Raw genomic sequence first — 27,743 nt, 5'->3', positions numbered from 1 at the left:
TTTTTATTCTCTATTTTTTCATCTGGCCCTTCTCTAAACCCTAAATTCTCACCATTATTGATTTTAAAAAGTGCCTGCTCCTCAACTTTTCTGAAGCCTAATAGAGCAACTTACAGCACCATTTCTGCTACCTTGTGTGTATGTCTCCTCCTCCTCCTCCTCTTTCCTTCTTTCACTTCCGATTCGATTCACAGGGTAAACATGTGTCTCCTCCTCCTCCTCCTCTTTCCTTCGTTCTTTCACTTCGATTCGATTCACAGGGTAAACATTAGTAGGTACATCACCAAGGCACTGATTCCCCCTGACACGGGCAGCGTGATAATCCAAGCCAGAAAGATGTTTTTAAACAGGGACCAGTCCACGTTGTCCTTGGACCGCACACGGCCCACCATGACGATGGAGCCCACTTTACAGTGGGTGGTTGAGATGGGGATACCGACGTTGGAAGCGATGAGAACCGTCACGGCAGCTCCAATTTCAATGAAAAATCCACTAGTGGAAGAAAAACCAAAAAAAAAAGGAAAGAAAAACAAATTAGTTTTTCATGACAATGAAAAACAAACTTCTAAAAAAAAGAAAAGAAAAAAAATACAACTACTGATCCACTGTATCAACCTTGTACAGCGTGGCTCAGTGGTACGGTCTTTGCTTTGTACCCGAAAGGTACCGAATTTGATCACCCGCCACTGCGCTGTGTGGCATTGAGCAAGTCACCTCGCCCTAGCTCAATTTGTGGCGCTGCACGGAGGCTGATGCCAGGGTTATTCCAGTCTTCCCTTGGAATAGATCCTGGAGAAGAATTTCCCCAATTGGATGAAAAAAGAGAATTTCATTATTGTTATTTAAAAAAAAAATTATTTACTGTCCGAATGAACTAAGTTTTTAGGTGATTACAAATTACAATAAGGAAATTTAAGTTAATCCCTATTTCTATCAAGTGGATTGGACAATAGCAATTTCTTGCTACCCTCTTGGTTAGGATGTTAGTCTATCTATCGAAAAGTACTTTCCACTAGATCTGACAGAAACAGCTACCGAATCACTGCTGGGTGGAAGGGGGAGAACAGACAAACAAAATCTCGCTCCCTTTGCATGCGAAGCAAGTGCTCTATCAACTGAGCTATCAGGGCCTACCAAATGTTATAAATCAAGCTCAAAATTGAAGACTCGGCAAGTATCGGAAACAAGAGAAAAGGCTGAAGCAGACCCCTGTGATGACAATATTGCAGCATATAAAGAGGCAGAAGCTACCTTTAAAAAAGAAATGGCAACGACATCCAAAATGGCATGGAAAGAAAAAAGCATAGCCTTAACTTCGAAAAAGATGGAAATAAACTTTGGAAACTTACAAAAGCCCTAAATAGAGAACCGAATCACTACGCCCCTCCCGCTTTGGAAAAAGGAGGAGAACTTGTCAGTCCACAACAAGCTGCAGACCTATTCATGGAGCAGTTCAAAAAAATTAGTGACAACACAATAGAAAAAGAACTGAAGGAAAGGGTTAGAAAAGAATGCAGAAAACAAAAAAAGGAACTCAAGGAAGCCATAGATGAAGTAATGACAAAGAAGCTAACTATGGAAGAACTAGAAAGCTCTCTCAAAGTGTTAAAAACAAAGAAATCGCCAGGCCCAGACGAAGTAACAAATGAGATGCTTATCCATCTTGGAAAGAAAGCAAAAAGAAGCTATTACAACTCTACAACAGCACTTGGAAAACTGGTAAAATACCAGATATATGGAAAAAGGCTTTTATTGTCCCAATTAAGAAAGAAGGAAAACAAGCAAATGAAGCCGCAAATTACCGACCTATAAGTCTTACAAGCTGCATGTGCAAGCTGATAGAAAGAATTATCAACTCCAGACTGATGTGGTATCTTGAAAACTATAATGTGCTTATAAATGAACAAGCTGGTTTCAGAAGATACAGGAGTACTGAAAATCAAGTAACCTACATATCCCAAGAAATAGAAGACTTGTTTCAGGATGGAAAGAAACAAATTGTGGTATGGGTGGACTTTGAAAAAGCATTCGACAAAGTGTGGAAAAAAGGTCTGGTATATAAACTACAAAAATCAAAAGTATCCCATAACATGCTCAACTGGATACAAAACTACCTAAAAACAAGAAAGGCAAGAGTAACAACACAAGGTCACAAAAGTAGAGAAGCAAAACTAAAACATGGAGTCCCACAAGGTGGAGTACTATCACCTACACTATTTCTTCTCTATGTAAATGATATAAGAGAAACACTATGTCGAGGAGTGAAAATGTCGATGTACGCAGATGACCTAGCTCTGATTAGCTCTGACCAAAATTTAATCAAGGCACAACACAGGATGCAAATCACACTGGATAATATCAAAGAATGGACTGACAACTGGGCGATGAAAATAAATGCAGTGAAGACAAAGTTCACAATATTTAGCCTCTCCCCAAAAGACGAAAAAGCAAAGCTACGTATTGAAGACCATGAATTAGAAAAAGACGACGCACCAAAATACCTAGGAGTCCATTTTGACCCAAGACTAACATGGAAAAATCAAATCAGCAACAGTCAGAAAGTTGGGGTAAAGCGAACACAACTCTTGAAAAAACTAGCTGGAACAACTTGGGGAGCTAGCTCCGATATACTGAAACAAACTTACACAGGATATGTGAGACCAGCGCTAGAATACGGGATATCTGCATGGGGAAACTGCTCCAAAACTCAAATGGAAAAACTGGACAAAGTGCAAAACAGCAACATGAGGATAATAAGTGGAGGAATGAAATCGACACCGATTCATGCAATGGAAACCATAACAGGACTTACATCTCTATCAGAAAGAAGGGAATCAAAAATTTTGAAACAATACACAGACGTCAAAACAATGACAGATCAGCCTCTTCACGCTAGAGCACAACAAAAGAAAACTAGGCGGCTGAAAAGATCCCACTTTATTGAAAGAGCCCAGCAAATTGAAAAAGATCACGAACTTGACGGAATAATGACCCAAAAATGCAAAGCAAATATCAGAGTACCAATTTGGAAAAGGCAAAATCACTTGAAAATCAAGACTTCCGTTGGTGACATTTCAACAAAACAAAAACACGGCGAAGAAATCAAGAAGTCTGTACAGAAGTGCATAGATCAAAACTACCCTGAAAAAAAATGGACAAGAATCTATACAGATGGTTCATGCAATAAAGAACACACATGCGGGGGCCTGGGAGTGCACATCGAGTACACAAATGGTCAACAAAAGGAGATCAGCAAACCGACTGGTACTCGCACTTCAATCTACAAGTCAGAGGCAGATGCAATCCATGAAGCTGTTAAGCAAATCCTCTCAGAAAATGAAAAACCAAGACACATAGTGATTTTAACAGATGCTAAGAAAATTCTGGAGGATATAATGATGTCCTTTGCGGATGATATAGACGCCTTGGTGGAAGACCTCATGAAGCTAAGCAAGTTTACCAACATGGTACTGCAGTGGATTCCAGGACACTGTGGGATACTTGGAAATCAGATCGCTGACCAACTGGCAAAGGCAGGCAGTCGCATGCAGCAACCCTCCCCAATGTACTCAACAGGAGAAATTAACAAAATGGCCAAATTTATCCAGTCTCAGAGATGGAGAGAGAAGCACCCAGAATACAACATGAATGACCCAATCAAGGTGCTCGACAGAAAGGAACAGGTCATCATCTTCAGACTGAGAACTGGACACAACCAGTTAAAGGAACATATGTGGAGGATGTCCAGAGCAGGTGCCTCTGGACAATGTGACTGCGGACTTGAAAATGAAAATGGACATCATGTCCTAATGGAATGTCCAAAGTACAACAAGTTGAGAAGGAACTTCTGGCCTGACCCAACCCCATACTCAAAGAAGCTGTACGGAAGTGAGGACGACCTCAGGACCACTGTGGGCTTCATTCACCAGACCGGACTGACCATGTGACGTGACGGGAACGAAGAAGAAGAAGAAGAAGAAGAAGACTCGGCATTAAGTCTGTTCCAAGATATTACGATTTTGAAGAATCTGGATAAAATCAATTTCAATTGGATTAAATTATCAAAACCATTGTCTTTAAATGATCCCTTCTAAACATTTGCTGAGAAATCCCGACAAGAGACAACGCTGTTAACGACCAGGTACTCATTTTACACTACCCGAGTATGGTGAGAGAATGCGGGTAAAGACTCTTTTCTAAGGACTCAACTATGCACCAAGCGAGGTTCGAACTCAGGACCTTCTGATCCGAAAGCGAGTGTCATACCACAAAACCACATATCTCTCGCTTGAGTAGTGAAAATCATCCCTTATTGATCACATCTGTACAAGTGACATTTAATTAACTCTCTCCTTAACAGCCATTTTCCGGATTGTCCCCAAAACTTCACACCCAACCTATGCAAAAATTAGATTTATTTCACTCAAACACAAAACCTGTTACTTCTTGCTATACATATATTTTTTTTTTCTGCTAAACGAGCTCCTCAACACAGTGTTAATATACTTTAACTATAGCAAACATTTCTGTTCAAATATTATGATGTACAAAAGAAATCAGAATGAGAAAAATGTTGGCTGCAACGTAAAGAATGTGACGATTTTCCTATGGGTGGTAAGCAACTGATAAGGTTAGTAATGAGTACTTTTTAAAGAGGGGAAAATATTTTTAAAAAGAAAAAAGAACAGAAGTCAAAGCAAGCACTGCTCTTTCTGTTTATGGAGATAAAGAGTAAATCTGACTCATGAATGAACAACACAAAACAAACGACGTTTCAGCCCTTGGCCTTTATCAAGTAAACCGAATAATTCTAATATAAATATATATATGTATTCTGTGTTTACTTGATAAAGGCCAAACGTCGTTTGTTTTGTGTTGTTCATTCATGAGTCAGATTTACTCCCTTTATCTTTATCTCCATTTTATCGACTCATTTGGGCACCTCTATTTATTAGTTTTTCTTTCTGTTTACCTTGATGGAGTAATCTTGGAGAGATCGGACCCCATGGTCTTGATCACCCTCCTTCCCAAGACGCACAGACCAATACTGATGCCCACACCTCCGTATAGGAGAATCCATATCGGCGTGGCTGACTTCTGCTGGACAGACTGTTCGTTGCCAATCTGCCATAAGGCCACCACTGGACCGATGGCATTGCTGGAGTGAGAGAAAAGAATTTAAGAAGATTTTTAAAAATGAAGTGAAAAATCAACAACTAGAAGGGCAGGAGGGGGGAAGAGGGGGGACACATGGGTTGTCAATTTGTTTTGTTTTGGAGAAACAAAATAATACAAAAAACTTTTTTTTAAAACAAAAAAATTGAGCTTTTATATAGCGCAATATCCACTAAATGTGCTCAAAGTGCTTTACAAGGAGTCCCTGACCAACAGCAACACTTAACATAAAGGTGATATTACCATTTATTTCTGTCAGAGACAACGCTATTAATGGCCAGGTACTAATAATACAACTTAGTACAGAGAGAGATGATTAAAGAGTCTTTTCCAAGGACTCAACTATATGCCAAGGGAGGCTCGAACCCAGGACCTTCCCATCTGAAAGCTTCCATTTCATTATTTATTGTTAATTCCTTCAAGCTTCAAGCAACAACATTTTCATTCACCTCATATTATGTTGTTGAATAAAAAAAAAACAAACATGTATATATGTTTGAGTACAAAAACTAGATATGATAAATTCAATGAAGGCCAAAACTTTAAAAAAAAAAAAATTAAAAAATAAAGAAATTTGTAATCATCAACAACTTTTCATTGGCTTCAACTATCAAGGTAATGAACAATATTTTCTTGATTTAACAAAGGTAAAGAGACAACAGGAAAACCCATTTTACTTATGTTTTGCTTTTCTGCCCCTTAAGTGAATAATCATGACCATGATAGTCATGGCGTTTTGGTGATGGTGTAAAAATACTAATGGAAAGAGAATTTAAAAAATGGAAAGGCTTCGGGTGGGAGCAATTCAGACAATGGACGTTTCAGATAAAAACCCTTTGCCAGCAAAACAATAAACCAGGCTTCAGGCAGCTGCCATCGCTCTCTACAGTTATGGAAATAAGAATTACCATGATAACACAGTTAATGTCATAACAATGATGATGCTGATGACAAAAAAATATTAAATTCTCACCTGACATCATTACCGCCATGAGCAAATGCCCCAAATATGGCAGTAAGAATTTGTAGGAAAGTGAAGAGGTATATAATTACAGGCTTGTCGGCTATGGCAGCTCTAGAACGTTCACGGGTATCCTGGTGGAGGAAAAATACAATACAATCAAACAACATAATCACAATGTGGTCTTCCTTTCTTTCTTAAAGGTTTTATTTTTTAAATTTCTCCTTTTATAACATATCACTAGCACTGAAGACATAGTATAGTAAAGAAATTAAATTTTTTTTTTTTATTCACGATCATATGAATTTTGTGGGGGCGAACTGGCCGAGTGGTTAAGGCATTGCACTGTGATCCAGATGACCCGGGTTCGAGCTTCACTTCGGGCACTTTTGTTTTTTTTCCTTGAGCAAGATTATTAACCCCCAATTTGCTCACTTGGACAGCATGGGTGATTCCTATTGACATCAGACATCTTGTTTGATGAGTTATCTATATTCCTTCATGGAATGCCTAGGCGATGATATTTTATAATATCGTGGCGCAAAAGGCATAATTTTTTTTTTCTCCTTTTATAACATATCACTAGCAATGAAGACATAGTAAAGAATTTTTTTTTTTTTTTTTTAAATTCATGATCATATGAACTTTGTAGATCAAAGCCAAAAGATTATCACAGCTGTTAAATAGAACAAAGGTAGATCCAAGCCTATCTAAGGATCCAGTCTGAGACCAACTAAAATTCCCAACAACAAAACAACATAACAGTGAATTTATAATTCGGAATATCTGGCAAATTTGAAAAAAAAAAGAAGAAGGGTCCGGATAGCTCAGTTGGTAGAGCACTCGCTTCACACGCACACAAAGGGACCATGATCTATCCCGGGTGTAGTCGAGATTTTTTTTCTGACCCCCCCCTGTCCACCTAACAGTGAACAGGTAGCTGTCTGTTCGAACTCCAGCTCTAGGGGCTAAAGGACTATAAGGGACTATTTTTTTATAAATTCAAACACAAAAGTAAAACCAAAAAGAAAAAAAAAAAAAAAAAGACAAAAGGAAGTAAGATGGAAAACTTTGAATCTGAGATAGGTATTTCGGAAGTTGTAACAATTAAAATTTTAAATACTAGGAATAAAAGATCTTTCAAAAATTTGAAGAATGCAAAAAATACATACGGGTGGCAGGTGATCTTCGTTCAATACTATATTATCTTTATCATCCTTTTCAGGGGTAGAAGCTGGAGATGAATTTTTTTTTAATAATTATGATGAAAGACAAAAAATAATAATGAATAAATATTTTTAAAATAATAAATAAATAAATAAAAAGTGTTAAAAATAATTTTTAAAAATAAAATACAAATATAAAATAATAATAATTACAAGAAGAAGAAGAAGAAGAAGAAGAAGAAGAAGAAGAAGAAGAAGAAGAAGAAGAAGAAGAAGAAGAAGAAGAAGAAGAAGAAGAAGAAGATTCAACCACTTATATAGTCCAAGTATTAAAATTTGTGATTTGTCATGTCAACCTGTTATTATGAAATCAGCATAATGAGATTTGAGCAATTTATATTTTTTCCCCTGACATAATACTGATGCTGTCTTTTACATAAAATTCACAACATCCACCAGCCGGATATAATGCACACAAACAAACAAAACTATGTGTAACCTTAAATGTTTATAGCCTGATTGATATAATTTAGTGAGAACTAATCATGAAGACAGCTGCCGTAAAAACAATAACAAAAATCTGAGTAATGTCAATTTCATTTCTTCTACAATAAAACAATTGGTCACATTTGATCAGAGAAGTAGTGCTCTTCATCTTCTTCCTTCCCCCCTCATTTTGTCATTATGTTTGAATGTCTAGGAAGGTTGTTGTGATGATGATGATAATAATGATGATGATGGTGATGTTGTTGCTGTTGATGCCAGTTTGTTTGTTTTTTGTTGTTGTTTTTTCGATGACTACTATGTTACTAGTGTTCATCTGTGTGAGTGTGTATATGTCAATAATGTATTGTTATAAATGTGTAACCAAATGACAAATTGCCACTATTTTGAGGACAATAAAGATATATTATTATTATTATTCTTTGATGCCGTTGCCTTCCTCAGCTCTGTTAAGGACCCATACAGTTTAGCTGCAGGGGTTAGGTATAGATAGTTCGAAGTAGAAGCCACATAGGTCTTTGTTATTGTTTTTTTTTTGCCATCCGCGTTTATGAGTACTTCTCACTAATCAGTAATAACCAGACTATAAACGTTCGTGGTTACACACAGTGTTGTTCCGTTATACTTCCGGATGGCAATGTTATGAGCTTCTTAGCCAAGCGCATACTATCTATAAATCATACTTTCACTTCTGCTTCATCCAACACCTTTAAAAAATACATATAATAGATAACTCCTAAAACTGAAAAAAAAAAACCCACACAAATATTATATTGTGCGCTATGTGGTCTAGTGGTATGACACTCGCTTTCGGATCGGAAGGTCCTGGATTTCAGCCTGGCTCAGCGCATAGTTGAGTCCTTGGAGAAGTCTCTTTACTCACCATACTCAGGGTGTAAAATGAGTACCTGGTCGTTAACAGTGTTGTCTCTGTCCGAAAGAAATTGTAATATTGCCTAACAGGCGTCATGACCGTCCTACATGTTAAATGTTGCTGTTGGCCAGGGACCCCTTGTAAAGCGCTTTTGAGCATGTTTAGTGGATATTAATAATAATAATAATAATAATAATAATAATAATAATAATAATAATAATAATAATAATAATAATAATAATATATCTTTATTCTCCCCCAAAAAGTGGCAATTTGTCATTTGATTACACATTTATAACAATACAATATTGACATAGACACACTCACACAAGATGCACACTAGTAACATAGTAGTTATCGTTATAAAAAACAACAACAAAAAAAAAAAAAAGCTCAATTTAATATAATTTATATATAGTTGTCCTTACCACATAGGGCTACAGTTGAATTGATTGTGCTGGGAGTACAACTATTTTAGTGTTTAGTGGATATTGCTCTATATAAAAGCTCAATTAATATAATTTATATAGTTGTCCTTACCACATAGGGCTACAGTTGAATTGATTGTGCTGGGAGTACAACTATTGGTCAAGATTGGTCTTCCGACTGGGGTGGACGTCTGAAATAGATTCATAGAAGACATGCTTTGTGAGAAAAGAAAAGGGGTGTTTTAAATACAAAATGCCATATTTTTAAAAGGTTTCTACAGGGCTTTGTTTGTTTGTTGTTTGTTTGTTGCTTTAGGTCTCTTCCAACACAATTGAGGTTATATGAGAGACCGCTGAAACAAAAAAAACAAGCAATCGAACAAAAATAGTACAAATGTAAATCAAAATCATAACCTAAAGATATCATAAGCTAAATTATTAGTAACCAAGAACAAACAGGCAGAAGATTTACAGAGAAAAAAATATCCCCTGTCAAAAATACAATCACAAACCAAAGAAGCAGGATAGGCTAGTAAAGAGAAGAAGAAACGACATCACTATCAGATCGTACACCCATGCGAACATCATAGGTATATGATTCAAGGGTGATGCTCCCATCCAACCACCCGCTACAGGGCTTTGTCAACATGAGTAGAATGAAAGCACTTGAAAGTAGAGTAAAACACGGATACTTAGTCCAAACAGAGAACAATTTTATATATCCATATGCCTAATCTGGGGCGAAGTGCCAGAGTGGTTAAGGCATTGGGCTGTGACCCAGAAGGTCCCGGGTTCGAGCCCGCTTCAGGCACTTTGTTCTTTTTCCTTGAGCAAGATTATTAACCCCAATTTGCTCACTTGGACAACATGTTGACATCAGACATCTTGTTTGATGAAATATCTATATTCCTTTATGGAATGACTAGGTGCCGATATCTTATGGTGTCATGGCGGAAGGGCATAATTTTTTTTATTTTTTAAAATCTCAAATATTGTAATGTTATGCGATACAGGGCTGATGGTTTACTTCGAATCCGCGGAAATCCGAGATTTTGGAGTCAGAGCAGGAATTCCCTCCATCCTTTTAAAAAAAATACATTTCCACCAATCCCAAATAGATAGTATGCGCTTGGCTACGAAGCTCATAGCATTGCCATCCGGAAGTATAACAGACCAACAGACAAAACTGTGTGTGTACATGAACGTATATAGTCGGGGTAATACAGTTCAGTAAGCATTACTCATAAACGCGGATGGCAAAAAACAATAACAAAGACCTGAGTGACGTCATTTTCAAACTATCTATACACTGGCAGAGAGAGACTTGATGAGTGATGGAACAAATTGGTGCAGTTTCCCACTCTCCAGAATTAGCTTGGGTATACGTGATAGTTTATCATCTCAATTTTTTCTCTAAAAGTGTTCATTTTAAAAAAATGGCAATCATTCAAAACTATCCTCCTTTTTTACTTTTTGTCACCATCAGCTTTGGTGATATTAATATATACAATGGACAAAATCCACAAAGTTGTTTGTTTTTTGTTTTTAAGGGTTTTACGGCGCTTGCAACACATGTAGGTTATATCAGCGCCAGTAAAAAGGAAGAAAATGGGATAGAAAGTTCTAGAATTACAATTAAAGCAGCCAAGAGAAAGCAAGACAAAGGGGAACTGGGAACAAATAGGGATCAGATGTAGATTCCAAGAGCATACCACCAATGTACTTAGTCTGAGATCACCTAAAAGTCTCATCCAGACACAGGCACAGTCCCCACTAAGAGGAATACACTCAAATGTTTACAAATAAAATATAGATAATACATAATACAGTGCATAACATAGAGATGATTTACAAGGAAAAAAAATATCATCTCCCAAAACTAACAATACATTTGACTGTTTCCCTCCCAGTCAGGGTATCCGACCACAGCCAGGACAAAACCAAGTAATCTCATTCCAAGACAAAGACAGAAAGCATGTTGGGAAACTGTTATAAGGGGATAGAAGACACAGTATGTACCCCCCTGCCCACAATGGTCCACAAAGTTGCTACACATACAAAGACTATAGGTAAAACAAAATACAAACACAATGAATATTACTACTGAAAAGCCTGTCTGAATTGGAATATTTTCAAAAGTTTTCAAAAATTACCTAGCTTTTATTTCTTTATAAAATTTGCTCCATACTTTTGGGACCCCGACAGGTGTATATAATTGTGCGGCTATGTGGTCTAATGGTATGACACTCGCTTTCGGATCAGAAGGTCCTGGGTTCGAACCTCGCTCGGCGCTTAGTTGAGTCCTTAGAAAAGAGTCTTTACTCACACTCTCTCACCATACTCAGGTGTAAAATGAGTACCTGACCGTTAACAGCGTTGTCTCTGTCTGAAAAATTGTAATAGTGCCTAACAGGCGTCATGTCTCATCCTTAAAAAAAAAATACTTACAATATCCAAAGCAAATTCAGCCAATCCATCTTTGTCCAAGTCTGAAAGTGTTTTGTCTGAAAGAAATATAAAAACGTATAAACGTATAAATAAGTGGAATTTGCCTTGCATGAAGTCACAGTAAACATTAATCATTATAACCAAATATAATTAAAGACAAAAGGCAAGGAAATGACACGAAGCAATGATGCAGGTTCTTTTAGCTCAGATATTTTCTCTTGCTGGGCAAAAATAAAAATGAAGAAAATTACGCTAAAAGCACTTAGGTCATAGGAAGTTAATTTTGAGAAAATAGACTTAAGTCTGGATTCTGCTTTAGAGAGTATACAAAACAAATGAAATAGTAGTATTAACTCATTCAACCCTAACACAGACTATATCCGTAGTTTACCCGGGTTACATTTACCCCATGCCTATTTAATACATTTTAATTTTTTACATGTTAATGATTGTTGAATAAAATAAATATGCACATGCTCATTTTTAATGCATTATTTTTCCAATTTTGAAAAGTAGCAAAAATGTCTAGGACTGAGTGAGTTAAGGTAGGGATTGTAGCTTATGTCTATACTAAAAATAATTGGTGAGAGAAATAAGGTGATATGCTTTAAATTTATCACTGATTAGCTGAAAAATCATGAAAATGTGACTCAAGTACTTTTAGATATGAAGTGAGTAGAAAAGTGCCAGAAGACAATAGAGAATAAAATTTTTTTTTTTTTTTTTTTTTTTCGCGGCGGAGGTGGGGTTTGAACCTGCGACCTTATTGGTACGACAACTCTGCCTGGCAGGTGAGAGCGTGGCTCTACCGTGTGAGCTATCCACGAACACAAAAATATTCGTTTCAAACCCAAAGTCATTTCTAGATCCCTCTCTCACCCACTTCTTGAGATCGCCGATTCGTTCGCCACCATCGCGAAGTAATTTTGACCAGCAGTTAAGCTTAATAGCCAATATTCTCATCACAAACATATAACATAGAAACGATTGAGACATTGAGTATGCTCCGGTGTATGGGGTGAATTTTTAATTCAGAAAAGTGAGTGGAGCAGGCACTTATGTTGGTAACAACAAGATATGAAGTGAGTAGAAAAGTGCCAGAAGACAATAGAGAATAATTTTTTTTTTTTTTTTTTTTTTTTTTTTCCCGCGGCGGTGGTGGGGTTTGAACCTGCGACCTTATTGGTACGATAACTCCGCCTGGCAGGTGAGAGCGTGGCTCTACCGTGTGAGCTATCCACGAACACAAAAATATTCGTTTCAAACCCAAAGTCATTTCTAGATCCCTCTCTCACCCACTTCTTGAGATCGCCGATTCGTTCGCCACCATCGCGAAGTAATTTTGACCAGCAGTTAAGCTTAATAGCCAATATTCTCATCACAAACATATAACATAGAAACGATTGAGACATTGAGTATGCTCCGGTGTATGGGGTGAATTTTTAATTCAGAAAAGTGAGTGGAGCAGGCACTTATGTTGGTAACAACAAGATATGAAGTGAGTAGAAAAGTGCCAGAAGACAATAGAGAATAAAATTATTTTTTTTTTATTTTTTTTTTTTTTTTTTTCGCGGCGGTGGTGGGGTTTGAACCTGCGACCTTATTGGTACGACAACTCCGCCTGGCAGGTGAGAGCGTGGCTCTACCGTGTGAGCTATCCACGAACACAAAAATATTCGTTTCAAACCCAAAGTCATTTCTAGATCCCTCTCTCACCCACTTCTTGAGATCGCCGATTCGTTCGCCACCATCGCGAAGTAATTTTGACCAGCAGTTAAGCTTAATAGCCAATATTCTCATCACAAACATATAACATAGAAACGATTGAGACATTGAGTATCCTCCGGTGTTTGGGTGAATTTTTAATTCAGAAAAGTGAGTGAGCAGGCACTTATGTTGGTAACAACAAGATATGAAGTGAGTAAAAAGTGCCAGAAGACAATAGAGAATAATTTTTTTTTTTTTTTTTTTTTTTTTTTCCGCGGCGGTGGTGGGGTTTGAACCTGCGACCTTATTGGTACGACAACTCCGCCTGGCAGGTAGAGCGTGGCTCTACCGTGTGAGCTATCCACGAACACAAAAATATTCGTTTCAAACCCAAAGTCATTTCTAGATCCCTCTCTCACCCACTTCTTGAGATCGCCGATTCGTTCGCCACCATCGCGAAGTCGCAGGTTCAAACCCCACCACCGCCGCGAAAAAAAAAAAAAAAAATAAAAAAAAAAAAAAAAAATTTTATTCTCTATTGTCTTCTGGCACTTTTCTACTCACTTCATATCTTGTTGTTACCAACATAAGTGCCTGCTCCACTCACTTTTCTGAATCAAGTACTTTTAGTACTTTTAGCAAGATATTTGTGTAATTCTTCCTTTTTCCAGTTACATTATTAATTTCTTTTCACCACTGTTGGTGTGCACAATTTGAAGCAAATCTAGTATTAAATTGCCATACTAATGGCTCACGGCAGAATATATTAACTCTGTTTTAATCAAAACTGAAGAGAATAACAAGTTTTAAAACAAATTTAAAGTCAGAAATTATAAAGTGCTTGAGACAATGTTAGACCTTATCAGCGCCATGAAAAAGAGCATGGTACACATAAGACATCTAGTTATTGTTATTATTGTTATTAAAGGTTTTACGGCGCTTGCAACACATTAAGGTCATATCAGCGCCAGTAAAAAGGAAGAAAATGGGATAGTAAAAAGTTCTAGAATTACAATTAAAGCACAAAAGAAAAGCTAAGACAAAGGGGAATTGGTTCAAATAAGAAACAGGTGCAGATTGCAAGAGCACACTATCGAAGAAAGACAAGAGCAAATAGGAGATCTCAAGAGTACTGCAAATGTGGTGGTATTTTTGTTGCTATGGTTAGTAAATGAATGGAAGGATGACGCGAAAAACGAACAGAAGTAGCGGATGGAAGTGGAGAGAGAGAGAGAGAGAGAGAGAGAGAGAGAGAGAGAGAGAGAGAGAGAGAGAGAGAGAGAGAGAGAGAGAGAGAGAGAGAGAGAGAGAGAGAGAGAGAGAGAGAGAGAGAGAGAGAGAGAGAGAGAGAGAGAGAGAGAGAGAAAAAGAAGGCCCAGTTCATATTTGTTTTCGTGAGAACTTTTGATTTCGTGATTTTTGGGCAGTGTGATTTTTTAGATATTGGACTGAACGTAAGAGCAAGAGAGGTGGCATGTCAGACGGGGGAGCCAGGTCAGTACATTTAACCACAGCAAAATCTCAAAAAGATGACTCCCAGGGGGAAAATAAAAGGAGTGAGGGAGAGATAACTCCCTTAAAGGATCATTAACCGACTGCAACCTTTTCAATGAAAAACCCAAACCAAGCCTCAGTGCTGATGGTGACAAAAAGTGAAAAAGTAGAAAAATGTTGGAACGATTGCCTTTAAGCCCCATTTTTACTGCACTAAACCCCACTTCGATACTCTAGCTAACTTCTGGAGAGTGGGAAACTGCACCTGTGTGTTCCACCACACATCAACTCTCTCATTGCTAGCACATTGTTTCGAGAAAATGTAATTTTTAAAAGGAGGAAATTCCTCCACTGGACTCCAAAATCGCGGATCCGAGGAAAACTATCAGCACTGAAGCCTAGGACAAAAAAAAAAAAAAAAACAACGCAGAGGAAGAGGTCAATTGCTAGTTAGTCTTAGGCTGAGTCCACTTTTGAAGACAAGGAAAATGACCAGAATGCAAAATACTGGATATCAGGGGGTGTCAGAAACACAAAAGGAGACTAAAGGGAATCTGCCCTCTACAAGATCCCAGTCCATTAATTGGATAGGTAGTAGTAAAACTGGAAGGAGAGGGTCAAAGTTTATAGAGAATATGATACGACAATAAAAGGTGATAAAAAAAAAAAAAACAATCACTGGGAGGTCAAAAGACCCCGCTGGAAGTGCCCTACCGACAGTCTATAAAAATTAGGATTAAGCTAATAAACGAAACAACAAACCTTTATGATCATCTATTATTTCCACTGTAACATTGAGTTCAAGATCGTTGTTCTCACACAATTTCTCATTGACCTCCGCCCTGTCGGATGAACAGCTTGAATCCATACTGTCCTCTAATGAAACAGAATATACATTTTTTTTTTAAATAAAAAAAATAATGTCTCCAGTTAAAGAGGGAGAGAATAAAAAAAAAAAAAAAGGAAAGAGGAGAGAAAAAAAAACAAAAGAAAAACACATCAAAACCGGCCGAACAAAGAACTATAACTATAATGTATTCAACAGTAAACCATACGTCAAAGTAACTCATCTACCTTTCCCCACTAAAATTTCTTTAGATGTGCAGCAATGGGGTCTAGTAGTATGAAACTCGCCTTCGGATTGGAAGGTCCAGGGTACAAGTCCCACTCTGAGCGGCGCACAGTTGAGTCCTTGGAAAAGGCCCTTTACTCATTTAAAACAATTTTTTTTGTGTGTGTGTGTGTTACAAATTATAATTTCAACCATTACTTCACATGCATGGTTAAAGAATTGCAATGTAACCAGAAAGTCTCTGGTTCGAGCCCTGCTTCAGGCATTTTTCTTTTTTTTTTTTTCCTAAGGCAAGATTAAAATTTGCTAATTTTGGACAGCATGGGTGATTCCTGTTGACATTAGACGTTTGTTTAATGGATTATCAATATTCCTTCATGGATTGCCCAGTGGACAGCATCTAATGATGATGTGCGGCTATGTGGTCATGCGGTATGACACTCGCTTTCGGATCGGAAGGTCCTGGGTTCGAGCCTCATGCTCGGCGCATAGTTGAGTCCTTGGAAAAGGCTCTTTACTCACTTTCTCTCACTGTACTCAGGTGTAAAATGAGTAGCTGGCCGTTAACAGCGTTGCCTTTGTCCGAAAAATTGTAGTATCGCCTAATAGGCGTCATGTCCTGTCCTACATGTTAAATGTTGCTGTTGACCAGGGACCCCTTGTAAAGCGCTTTGAGCACATTTAGTGGATATTGCCCTATATAAAGCTCAGTTAAAAAAAAAAAATTTTATGTGTGAACAGTGTAATTTAATTTCTTTTTTTTAATTCTTGGAGTGCTGAGGTTATATTTGCATTTCCGTCACAAAATGGCTGACACCTGATTGAGGCAGCATTCTGAGAATGACAACCTAAGACAAAGCGACATTCGAATTCGGAGCAAATTCTCAATACTAAAATACCCCTCTTGGGCCAGTTGAATGCTCTGATGAAAGAAATGATATCATCGGTTCAATTAATAGTACTTTTGTAGAAAGTAGGATTGGATTACATTATTATTTCTGCCTTTCCAAGACCGGTCGCACTGTGCGGCCATTGGCCAATAGAACAGATTCTGCTCTTCTGCTCTGGCCGCACAGTACGGTCAATGGTGCTGAAAGAGTTAAACCTTACCCATTAGTTTCCTCTGCAGTCTGGGGACCACCAGAATCCGAATGCCCGCACCAGTGAGAACCCCCGTTCCAATAGAAATGAGAATCTTGCCATACATCGGGATCTTGTCAAAATGCATTACTGTCGATGATAATATTGACGAAACATGAATTGACGAGAAAAAGACATCTCAGCATCTTTATCTAGTAATAAACAATTTCTCCTTTCAAAAAGTGTCTTATGCTTAATGATAAATAATAATAATAATAATAATAATAATAATAATAATAATAATAATAATAATAATAATAATAATATCTCAAAATCGTTATATCACGCTATCCATAATAATGATGTTAATAAGAAGAAGAAGAAAAAGAAGGAGGATGATATAATAATAATAATATAATAATAATAATAATAATAATAATAATAATAATAATAATAATAATAATAATAATAATAATAATAATAATAATAATAATAAATTTCAATATGAAGCATCAAGATGACATAATAGCGTTTTATGATGATTGACCACATAAACAGGACAGAATGATTAAAGACACCTACACTGGTGAATGACAGGTCATTGAGACAATGTCAACGATTGACTTCTCTATTTTTTTTTGTTTCTAAGTTTTTAAGAGTTGTACGGCACTTGCAACACATTAATGTCATATCAGCGCCAGTAAAAAGGAAGAGAAAATGGGAAGTAAAAAGTTCAAGAATAACAATTAAAGCACTAAAGAAATGGTAAGACAAAGGGGAATTGATTCAAATAGGAAACAGATGTAAATTCCAAGAGCGCACTATCAGTGTACTTAGTTTGAGAACACCTAAAAGTCTCATCCACACACAAGCACATGTCCCCACTAAAGAGGACTACACTCAAATGTTTAAAAATCATTTTATATAATATATATATATATATATATATATATATATATATATATATATAATATATATATATATAATATATATATATATATATATATATATATAATATATATATATATATATATATATAATAATATATAACACAAACAATAAATACAATGCATAACAGAGAGATGATTTACAAGACAAAAAAATATCATCTCCCAGAACTCTTAACTATACATTTGACTGTTTCCCTCCCAGCCAAGGACTCCAAGGGTCTGGACAAAACTATAAAAAAAATAAATTGAGCTTTATATAGCGCAATATCCACTAAATGTGCTCAAAGCGCTTTACAAGGGGTCCCTGGTCAACAGCAACATTTAACATGAAGGACGGGACATGGCGCCTGTTAGGCGATATTACAATTTTTCGGACAAAGACAACGCCGTTAGCATCCGGGTACTCATTTTACACCTGAGTACGGTGAGAGAATGTGAGTAAAGAGTCTTTCCAAGGACTCAACTATGCGCCAAGAGCGAGGCCTGAACCCAGGACCTTCCGAAAGCGAGTGTCATACCACTAGACCACATAGCCGCACTAAGTATCTCATTCCAAGACAAAGACAGAAAGCAATTGGAAAACAGATACAGGGGGATATGGGAGGTCGGAAACCCCACCTAGTACTTCTCTATTGATGCATTGATCAGTGCTGATGGTGACAAAAGTCACAAAGGAGGAAGACATTGAACAATTGCCTTTATATCGCACCAACCCAGACTTTTAGATTAATTGAGATGATAAACTATCATATTGATACTCTAGCTGACTTCTGGTCAGTGGGAAACTGCAATAAGTTTGTTCCAACATACATCAATTTTATCTCACTGCCAGTACATTTGATTGGGGGAAATGTAAATTTTTTTTTAAAGAGAGGAAATTCCTCCTCTGACTCCAAAATCGCAGATTTCTGCGGATCCAACGAAAATCATCAGCACTGAATAATAATAATAATAATGATATTAATAATAATAATAATAATAATAATAATAATAATAATAATAATAATAATAATAATAATGGATTCTTACACTCTCCTCCAGCTAAAAGCACAGATAAACAAATGATAAGGACAGTCCCCCCATAGAACAAAGGCAATAATAGAAGAGCTGGCTTCAATGGTTTATCCTGGAAAAAAAAACAACAAAAAAAACGATTACAATATAGATCATAACACAAACAGAAAGATTAGCATTTGTGACTCAAGCTTCAATTTCAAGCAGCTGGTTCAAACTGACATAACACTAATTCGATTTTAAAAAATAAAAAAAATAAAAAATTGAGCTTTTATATAGTGGACTATCCACTAAACGTGCACAAAACCCTTTACACAGGGCCCCTGACAGACAGCAATACGTAACATGTAGAACAAGACACGACGCACATTAGGCGATATTACAATTTATTCAGACAGAAACAACGCTGTTAACGGCCATTTTTACACCTGAGTATGGTGATAGAATGTGATTAAAGAGTCTTCTCCAAGGACTCAACTTTGCACCGAGCGAGAACCTTCCGATCCAAAAGCGAGTGTCATACCACAAGACCACATAGCCACATAGGGTTCATATATGAGCCTAGTTTGGTGACATTTCTGAAGAATGTCTTACCCATGGATGTAATATCTAGAGACCAAAAGTTTGCAAATATCACAGCTCAACAATTGAAAGCTAGTTTTCCAAAACTCATAAAGTTGATTTTTCTACTCTTTGAGATTTTCCACCAATGAGATAAATTGAGATGTAAAAGATTTGTATGAATTTGAAGTTTAAATTTGATAAAATAATAGACCGAATGAGAAATTTTAGGGGAAATAATCCTCTTTATCTCAAAATTGGAAAAAATGGGAGTTATGGAGTTTTGGAAAACCACTCTGCAATTGTGGTATGACACTCGCTTTAGGACCGGAAGGTCCCGGGTTCGAGCCTCACTCGGCGCATAGTTGAGTCCTTGGAAAAGGCTCTTTACTCACATTCTCTCACCGTACTCAGGTGTAAAATGAGTACCTGGCCGTTGACAGCGTTATCTCTGTCCGAAAAAAAAAATTGTAATAATGCCTAACAGACGTCATGTCCCGTCTTACATGTTGCTGTTGGCCAGGGACCCCTTGTAAAGCGCTTTGAGCACTTTTAGTGGATATTTTTGCACATATAAAAGCTCAATTTTTTTAATTCTTTATTCAATATCGCCTACCAAACAACATAAAAAGATGAAACACAGAACTGCCAACCCCAATCGACTCACCTTGGTTAACACTATCTTATTGATGAGGACAAAGAGACCAGAGGAGACTAGCCCTGACATCAAAGGAGATACAAACCATGAAGCAACTGCCAAATAGAAGTAGAAAACATACTATTTAACATTTTTTACACACACGTGCATCAATGATGTGATCTATTAAATTTAAGAACATCTAGGTTTAATGTCATCTCTAATTGTCTAGTGATAAAACTGAAAATAGTGAATTCAAGTTTGTAACTAGCAAAAAAAAAAAAAAAAAAAAAAATCCCTAAAAATCTTATTTTTACAATATCATTTTAAAATCTAAATTTCAATTTCTTTATCAACCTAACGTTCATGAATATAATTAATAATAATTACTAACCAATGAGTCCCAGTTTGAAAAAGCCTACACCTCTAGTGCCCTGAGCAACCAAACTGAAGCCCACAGTTGCACCCACAATACTGTGTGTGGCAGACACGGGGAGACGGAGAAGGGTAGCCAGGAACAGCCAGATACAGGAGCCTGTGAAAAATCGATTGGATGGATTTTAAAATTGACAATTTTTTTTTACAAAATACATAATTTCTATGTTTATTTATGATAAGATCACGTTTGTGTTAAATATCCTAGTTTGTAATTACATATAATTTACAAATCGGAACAATAAATATTCCATGATTTTATAAAGTCAGTATTAAATGTTACAGCTATGATATTGTATTTCTATCCACCCACATAAAAAAATGTTTTCCAATTAATTCTCAAACTAAATTAAGTTAAGGAAATAACTGTTATTGTTTCACTCACAACATAACAACAACAAAAAAGTTTTCACTCAAACCCAAAAGCAGTAAGTTAAATGCTATATATATATATACATACATTTCCCAACAAAACCAGTCGTACAACACAGTTAATATTTTTAGAACCAAGACTAAAAAAAAAAATTGTTTAAATTTTGTCATGTACAAAAGAAATCAGAGTGAGAAAACGGTTGGGTGGAACACATCACAATTTTCCAAAGGATAATAAAGAGATGGTTAAGACTTATGACAAAATGGCTTTATTTATGAGAATGAGTTTGGTTTCTTAAACATTAAAAAAAAACCTCAAATTTAATGTTTACTATTATTTTGTGCGGCTATGTGCACTTGTGGTATGACACTCGCTTTCGGATCGGAAGGTCCCCCCTGAGTTCAAGCCTCGCCCAGTGCACAGTTTAGTCCTTGGAAAAGGCTCTTTACTCACATTCTCTCACCATAATTAGGTGTAAAATGAGTACCTGGCTGCAACAGAATTGTATCTGCCAGAAAAATTGCAATATCGCCTAACAGACGTCATGTCTCGTTCTATATGTTATATGTTGCTATTGGTCAAGGACTCTTTGTAGAGTGCTTTGAGCACTCATCTTGATAGAGATAACATGAGACAATTATTCACTGCACTTGTACGTCCCCACTTGGAATTTGGCAATGTAGCATGGGCACCACGACTACAGAAAAACAAAGACATCATAGAAAGTGTTCTAAGACGAGCAACTCGGGTCATTCCGGGATTCAAAGATCTAGAATACACAGAAAGACTGAAAAAGATAAGAATACCTAGCATGCAGTATAGGAGAGACAGAGGAGACCTAATTGAAGCATTCAAATACACGCATAATTTATACTATGTTTGCATAAGCCCTCTAAATCTTGATTCCACCAGCACCACCAGAGGACACAGATTCAAACTCTCCAAAGAAAGGTGTTCTCTAAACCTTAGGCAGAACTTTTTCTCAGTTAGGGTAGTCGACAATTGGAACCGCCTGCCAGCAACAGTTGTCGATGCCCCTTCATTGCAGGCATTCAAGTGCCGTCTTGATGCTCATTGTGAAACAGAAAAATACTGTTTGTAAAGTTAAATTCAGACACCTCCTTCCACTATGTGGCATGCCCAGTTTTGAGAGACTTGAATTATATACGTTCACGAATGTACAAGAGCAGATAAAAGGCTGTAAAAGCCTACATAAATCTGGACTTATATCATATCATATCATATCATCATAGCATGTTTAGTGGATATTGCTCTATATAAAAGCTTTTTTTTATTTTTTAAATTCAGCTGTCTTTTTCATCCTGCCACAATACCACAGTAGGTCACACAAAGAAAACTATCAAATCAAATCATTATATGTAAGAACTATGTAAACAATATAAATTTGTATACTGTGGAAAATAAAGAATTATTATTATTATTTTATATCAATATATTGAGGATGTCTGACTCAAAGCATGTAACGTAATTTTGAGGGGAAAAAAACCCAGTGAGGCTTCTGCAATAACACTTAACATGTCTGTTTAGATCACATGACGATTCCTGCCAAATAAGAGAATTGTGATTAGTCACAATGGTAGGGGGAGGGGTTTTAGGCTTTAATCTAAGTTGAACAAAATAGTTTTACCGCCTGCCAAGTTAGAGTCCAATGCCCTTGATATATGTGTCAATGCATGACATAATCAGTCAGAGGATGAAAATTTTGAATTTGCATTTTCTGGAAGAATATGCTCCCCAGAGCATTTTAATCTTTATTTGAAGTAAATCGGATGATTTTTCGTGAAGTTATGGTCAGATGTATGGGATAGGTATCCGGCAACCTTTCTCAAATTTCATACTTTTTCAACTTGACTAGCTGTAAAACATATTGAGAAGTGAAATTAAGCTTTGATATTTCCCAAAAATGTACAAAAAGGGTTGATTAATCATTTATGACAAGAACTCATTTTTTATCAAAGTTGACCTTCTAATTAAACTTGGCAATATCTCAGTTCAAACCTTTTCACCATCCGACTGATTATGTTATTCATTGTAACATATAATATATATACCCACTAATAAAAAAAGGTAAAAATGGAAAGGCTTTGGATGGGAACAGTGCAGACAATGGATGTTTCAGGTACAAACCCTTGTTCAGTAAAACAATAGACAACGAAAAGTTGGAAAACATTTGATTTCCATTTTCAACTTTTCATGAATATTTTCTAATGTTCCCAGGCTTCAGGAAGCCTGCAGCGCTCTCTATACTATATATATACATACCTGTAAGGGCTGATAGATTCCCAAGCATCAACATCTTTTCAGAGTTGTTGTAAGGAGTCACATCTATAATTCCTTTCCGAATAGTATCCGACACTTTGTAACCTGTCAATAAAGAACAATATATTGGATATTACATTGATTTTAGCTTTAAAATTTTTATTTTTGTAAGGAAGATGGCACTCAAATAGTGGAAATGATCTATGGATATAGTAAAACAAATAACAGGAGTAATTATTGTTTGTTTTTTGTTTTTTTAGAACTGAAGATATGACCTGTCATAAATAACCACCTAAGGCATTTGCTCAGTTATCTTCTTCCACAACTTTATGAGAAACGAACAACGACTAAGTTATATATTATATTAGCGTTTACAAGATTCATTTAAACTTTACCTTATCCAGATGAAATAGTAAGGTAAGACAAAAATCTTTAATGTTTAGTACCATTCACTTGTGGAATAATATTAACTCTTTCAGCGTTGAGGCTATATTCGTATTTCCGTCACAAAATGGGCTGACACATGATTGAGGAAGCATGAGATTGACAAGCTAAGACAAAGCAACATTTGAATTCGGTGCAAAATCTCACTTAAAACACCCCTCTAGGGCCAATTGAATGTTCTGATGAAAGAAATGATACCAATCGTTCAATTTATAGTACTTTTGTAGAAAGTAGGATTGGATTACATTGTTTTTGCCTTTCAAGACCGGCTGCACTGTGCAGCCAATGGCCAGTAGAACAGATTTTGCTCTGGCCGCACAGTGCGGCCAATGGCGCTGAAAGAGTTAAATTCCAAACAAAGAATGCATGCTGCATGGTCTCTGAATAGTTGTAAAACTTTGATCAACCGAGAGTAGTATAATCAAAAATTGTTCAATGTGACCAGTAATGTTTTCTTATTTGTTTAATGATTCATTGATGCCATTATTAATAGATCATATTGTATTTTTCAATACCAAAGGCATCTAAAAGATATAATCCTGAATTAAGCCTTTGACCATGTTATGTTATATTTGAAATGAAAGGAAAATAACACAAACTTAAGAGATATAACATAAGGAGACAGAACAAGACAGAATGCATAACAATGGCTGACAATTCTCGAGCACAGTTAATTATCAGAGATCATAGATTAAAATAAAGCATTATCCTCGACATGAGCCCCAATACCTCAGGTGGTGGAGCACTTGGGAAGCAAAGGGAACGGTAATGAGAATCCTACAAGTACAAACAAGATGTTTTTCTGGACCCCCCCCCCCCCCCTTCAGCAGTGTAAAAGCTGGCAGACAGGCAGCAAGCAATTGACATTGTCCGATTAAGGATACAGTAACCGGGATAAACTTTACTGTATATCCCTGATAACAAGGATGACAATGAAATCGGAACTCTTCTTTCTCAAACCCAAAACTACATGTTTTAAAATGAATCAAATGGAAAAAAACAAGGCATCAGAATTTATTGATGGACATTGCATTGAACTTTAAATTTTCAAATCCAATTAAAGAAATTGAAATATAATGTTCAGCTCTTACATGGTTTTAATCAGAGACAAGTATTATTACATTATATCAATTTATTGATATTTTTATAACATTCAATTTTCACACTACATATCAAAATGACGAATTTCTCACCTATGAGAACAGCTCCAAGAATCTCAAATATCGTTGCCAAGACACATGCCTTGAACAGCGTCAACACTTTGGAACCAACAGACGTTCCAAAAGAATTGGCCACGTCATTAGCTCCGATGCCAAAAGCCAGAAGGAAAGCGATGATGAATCCTACGATTATAATCCATAGCCATCCGTCTGGGATATCCGACATTGTGAAGGGCTAGCTTCACAATGAAACTCAGCAAGTAAATCAAGTCTTCTTGGGGTGTGGATCTATGCTGTTGCTTTTTTCAAGCTACAGCCTTTTAATTACTCTGGAATGAAAAAAAAAAAAAAAAGAAATAAATAAAAACATGAAAATAAAAGTTATTTCTCATTTACGATTAAGCTATCTTTAAAAGTTTCAACTTTCTCTCAAACCAACATAAAATGTCCCTTACAATATTGATCAAACAAATCATAATAACGTTAATTCAGTTTTATCATTATTGTAAGTTTAAGGAACATTGTATGGTGGTTTGAGAGATTCTAAAAACAGGGTTATTAGACTTTCGACTGCAAAATGAGTTTCATTACAAATTTGACTCAGGTACAAAACTCAGGTACAAAACAGTACCTAACTGAGAATTATTGAAGTGACAATAACTGACCATTGAGTTAATAAGTCATATGATGATCAGCTGTGATATTTGTAGTGAATGACCAAGTATGCTGTGATGCTTACAAAATATGACAACAGCATTGTGTCCTTGGGTAAGATACTACATATAAATGAGTAGCTGACTAAAGACAATTTCAGAACAGCAACAAACAAAACGTAAACGGTATGAAATGGAAATTGGATTCCATATGACCTGCTGGGGGAATAGATGTATTGTGAATGCATTGGGTATGGTGAAAGAGAGAGAGGAAGAAGAGAAGAGAAAAGATGTGGGAGAGAAGAGAAAGGGGAAAGGGGGAGGAGAGGGGGGAGGAGAGGAGGAGAGGAGAGAAGAGGGAGAGTGGGGGAGAGATGGAGAGAGAGAGAGAAAAGAAAGAGATACAAGGGATGGGAGGAGGGGAGGGTGAGAGGAGGGGGGGGGAGGAGAGAGGAGGAGGAGAGAGAGAGAGAGAGAATGAGGGGAAGAGTGTGGGTGGTGAGAAGCATGGAGAATTTTAAGACAAACAAAAAGATTAATCACATTCGCTTATGGCTAATTTCAAAGGGGTGGTCGTTGTGGTGTGTGTGTGTGTGGGGGGGGGGGGGGTCCCTCCAGTTAATTTATCAAACTACAATCTGGTCATAATAAAAGCTCAATGAGGGCTCGGGGGGGGGGGGGTGAATGGGTCTCAATTCAAATCACCCATTTATTTTTGTGAAAAATAAAAACATGTAATATATTATGTTGGCTCCCTTCCAAATTATTCATAAACACCTTGAACTGTAAGCAGAATGATATTTAATGAATGATCAAATCTATGCAACGTGTATAAGCTCATAATAATATAACACATTTTCTTTCTCTCTTCTGAATCTTGAGTCCAAATGAGAGAGTGAATAACTATGAGCTAAGAATGTCATAAAAAGAGAGGGGTCTAAAAATGCTATACATTTAGTCTTAAAAACCTCCCATCTGCTAGTCTGATATAACGCACCAACACACAAAACTATGTGTTACTCTGTATGTATGCGTTAATAGTCTGATTAATACAATTTAGTGAGAGCAACTCATTAAAAACAAAGCGCTGAGTGACGTCAATTTCGTTCCTTCTACTGCTATTACTCATTACATGGCAGACAACGTGTAGTTGGTAGATAAAGTTAAAGCAAGGTAGACCAGACTATGCCTCCTTTACATTGTAAGGATTAATGACAATGGCAATCCTTAGACTATAATGGCCATTATCCCTATCAACACTTCGCCTTGTTGATGAAGCGTTGCCACTCCAAACACTGACTCGAGATTGAGAGAAACATTTTTCAAGACGGCAACCATTTGAACTCTCTGCCTCTCCTCTGCCCACTCAAAACATAAAGGAGATAAAGCGTTAAGTCACAGTCATAAACTTGTTATTACGAACTACACGAGTATGCTTTTAGTTAGACGTGTCATGTAGGATTAGGAGGATTATCCCTCCTCCGTCCATTTCTAGAAGTATCTATTGTTCTAGTCTACGTAAAAGACGGAAGAATAAGAATGAGGAAGAGAACAACCCATTCCCCGACGTCATTCACCAATTTACACATTGCTGTTTTTTGGGGTTTTTTTTTCATTATCTTAACATCAACTGTGAGATTTCCCTAACGGATAACAAGAACATCGCAAATAGCAAATCTTGTTGATAAGAAACAACACGTGCTCCTCTAAATTTCATCATCAATTCAGCGACTAGGCAAATCGCAGCAGACGACAATGCATTTCGACAGCAACCCTAGCAGACTAAAAATAACAACTCTATTCACGATTAACTACAAACTCACATAAAAATATCTTGAAATTCCAATAAAAGAAATCCTAGCATAAAATCAAAATGTAGAAGGAACTGATATTATATCCACGAATAACTGAATAACTGACACTGAATAAAAATGCGCGGATATGTCGCCAAGGCCGTCTGACTGTAAATAGAAATCCAGCGTGGATCACTCATGATCAAAACCCCCGACACAGAGCACGCATGGAAACCGCGGATAATAAGACGTCAATGTACCTTTTTGACCTTCATAAAAAGCATTAGGTCACAATTCCTAGGGGCCGTTATCGTATAAATAATTCAGTTAACATATCTACAATAACAGATACTTACCAATGAGTCCAATTATAACAAATTTAACGATTTCACTTTATAAACAATCCGCCTGAGTTATGGCTTTCTCGTTTTCCCTCGCGATCGCAATCGGATGAGTACGCACACCATTCAGCGCTCAGGCGCTCGAGCACAGCACACTCAAGACACACACAACACGCACGACACAATGAAGGGT

General features: G+C 36.7%; 1 protein-coding gene across 2 annotated transcripts; it reads right to left on the bottom strand.

The window, feature by feature from the left end:
• LOC144957062 (sodium-dependent phosphate transporter 1-A-like) lies at window positions 1–27,743 on the bottom strand. Of its 2 annotated transcripts, none has more exons than XM_078888025.1 (14): window positions 27,566–27,743; window positions 24,797–25,092; window positions 23,163–23,264; window positions 20,466–20,606; window positions 20,102–20,187; window positions 18,889–18,985; window positions 16,940–17,059; window positions 15,520–15,633; window positions 11,557–11,612; window positions 9,221–9,299; window positions 7,309–7,370; window positions 6,149–6,270; window positions 4,973–5,158; window positions 1–492 (listed from the first exon to the last, which is right to left on the bottom strand). In XM_078888025.1, exons 2-14 carry the CDS (start codon window positions 24,987–24,989, stop codon window positions 255–257), a joined length of 1,596 nt encoding a protein of 531 aa, XP_078744151.1. In that variant the 5' UTR covers window positions 24,990–25,092; window positions 27,566–27,743; the 3' UTR covers window positions 1–254. The 2 variants fall into 2 exon arrangements, with proteins under 2 accessions (XP_078744151.1, XP_078744152.1); XM_078888026.1 differs by lacking the exon at window positions 27,566–27,743 and adding an exon at window positions 27,240–27,407.

The sequence above is a fragment of the Berghia stephanieae genome, chromosome 11 (genome assembly GCF_034508935.2).
Source record: "Berghia stephanieae isolate SIO BIC M18660-M18661 chromosome 11, UCSD_Bste_1.3, whole genome shotgun sequence".
NCBI classification, from domain to species: Eukaryota; Metazoa; Mollusca; class Gastropoda; order Nudibranchia; family Aeolidiidae; genus Berghia; species Berghia stephanieae.
The sequence above is the reverse complement of the archived record's forward strand: the minus strand, read 5'-3'. Positions and strand labels throughout refer to the sequence as shown.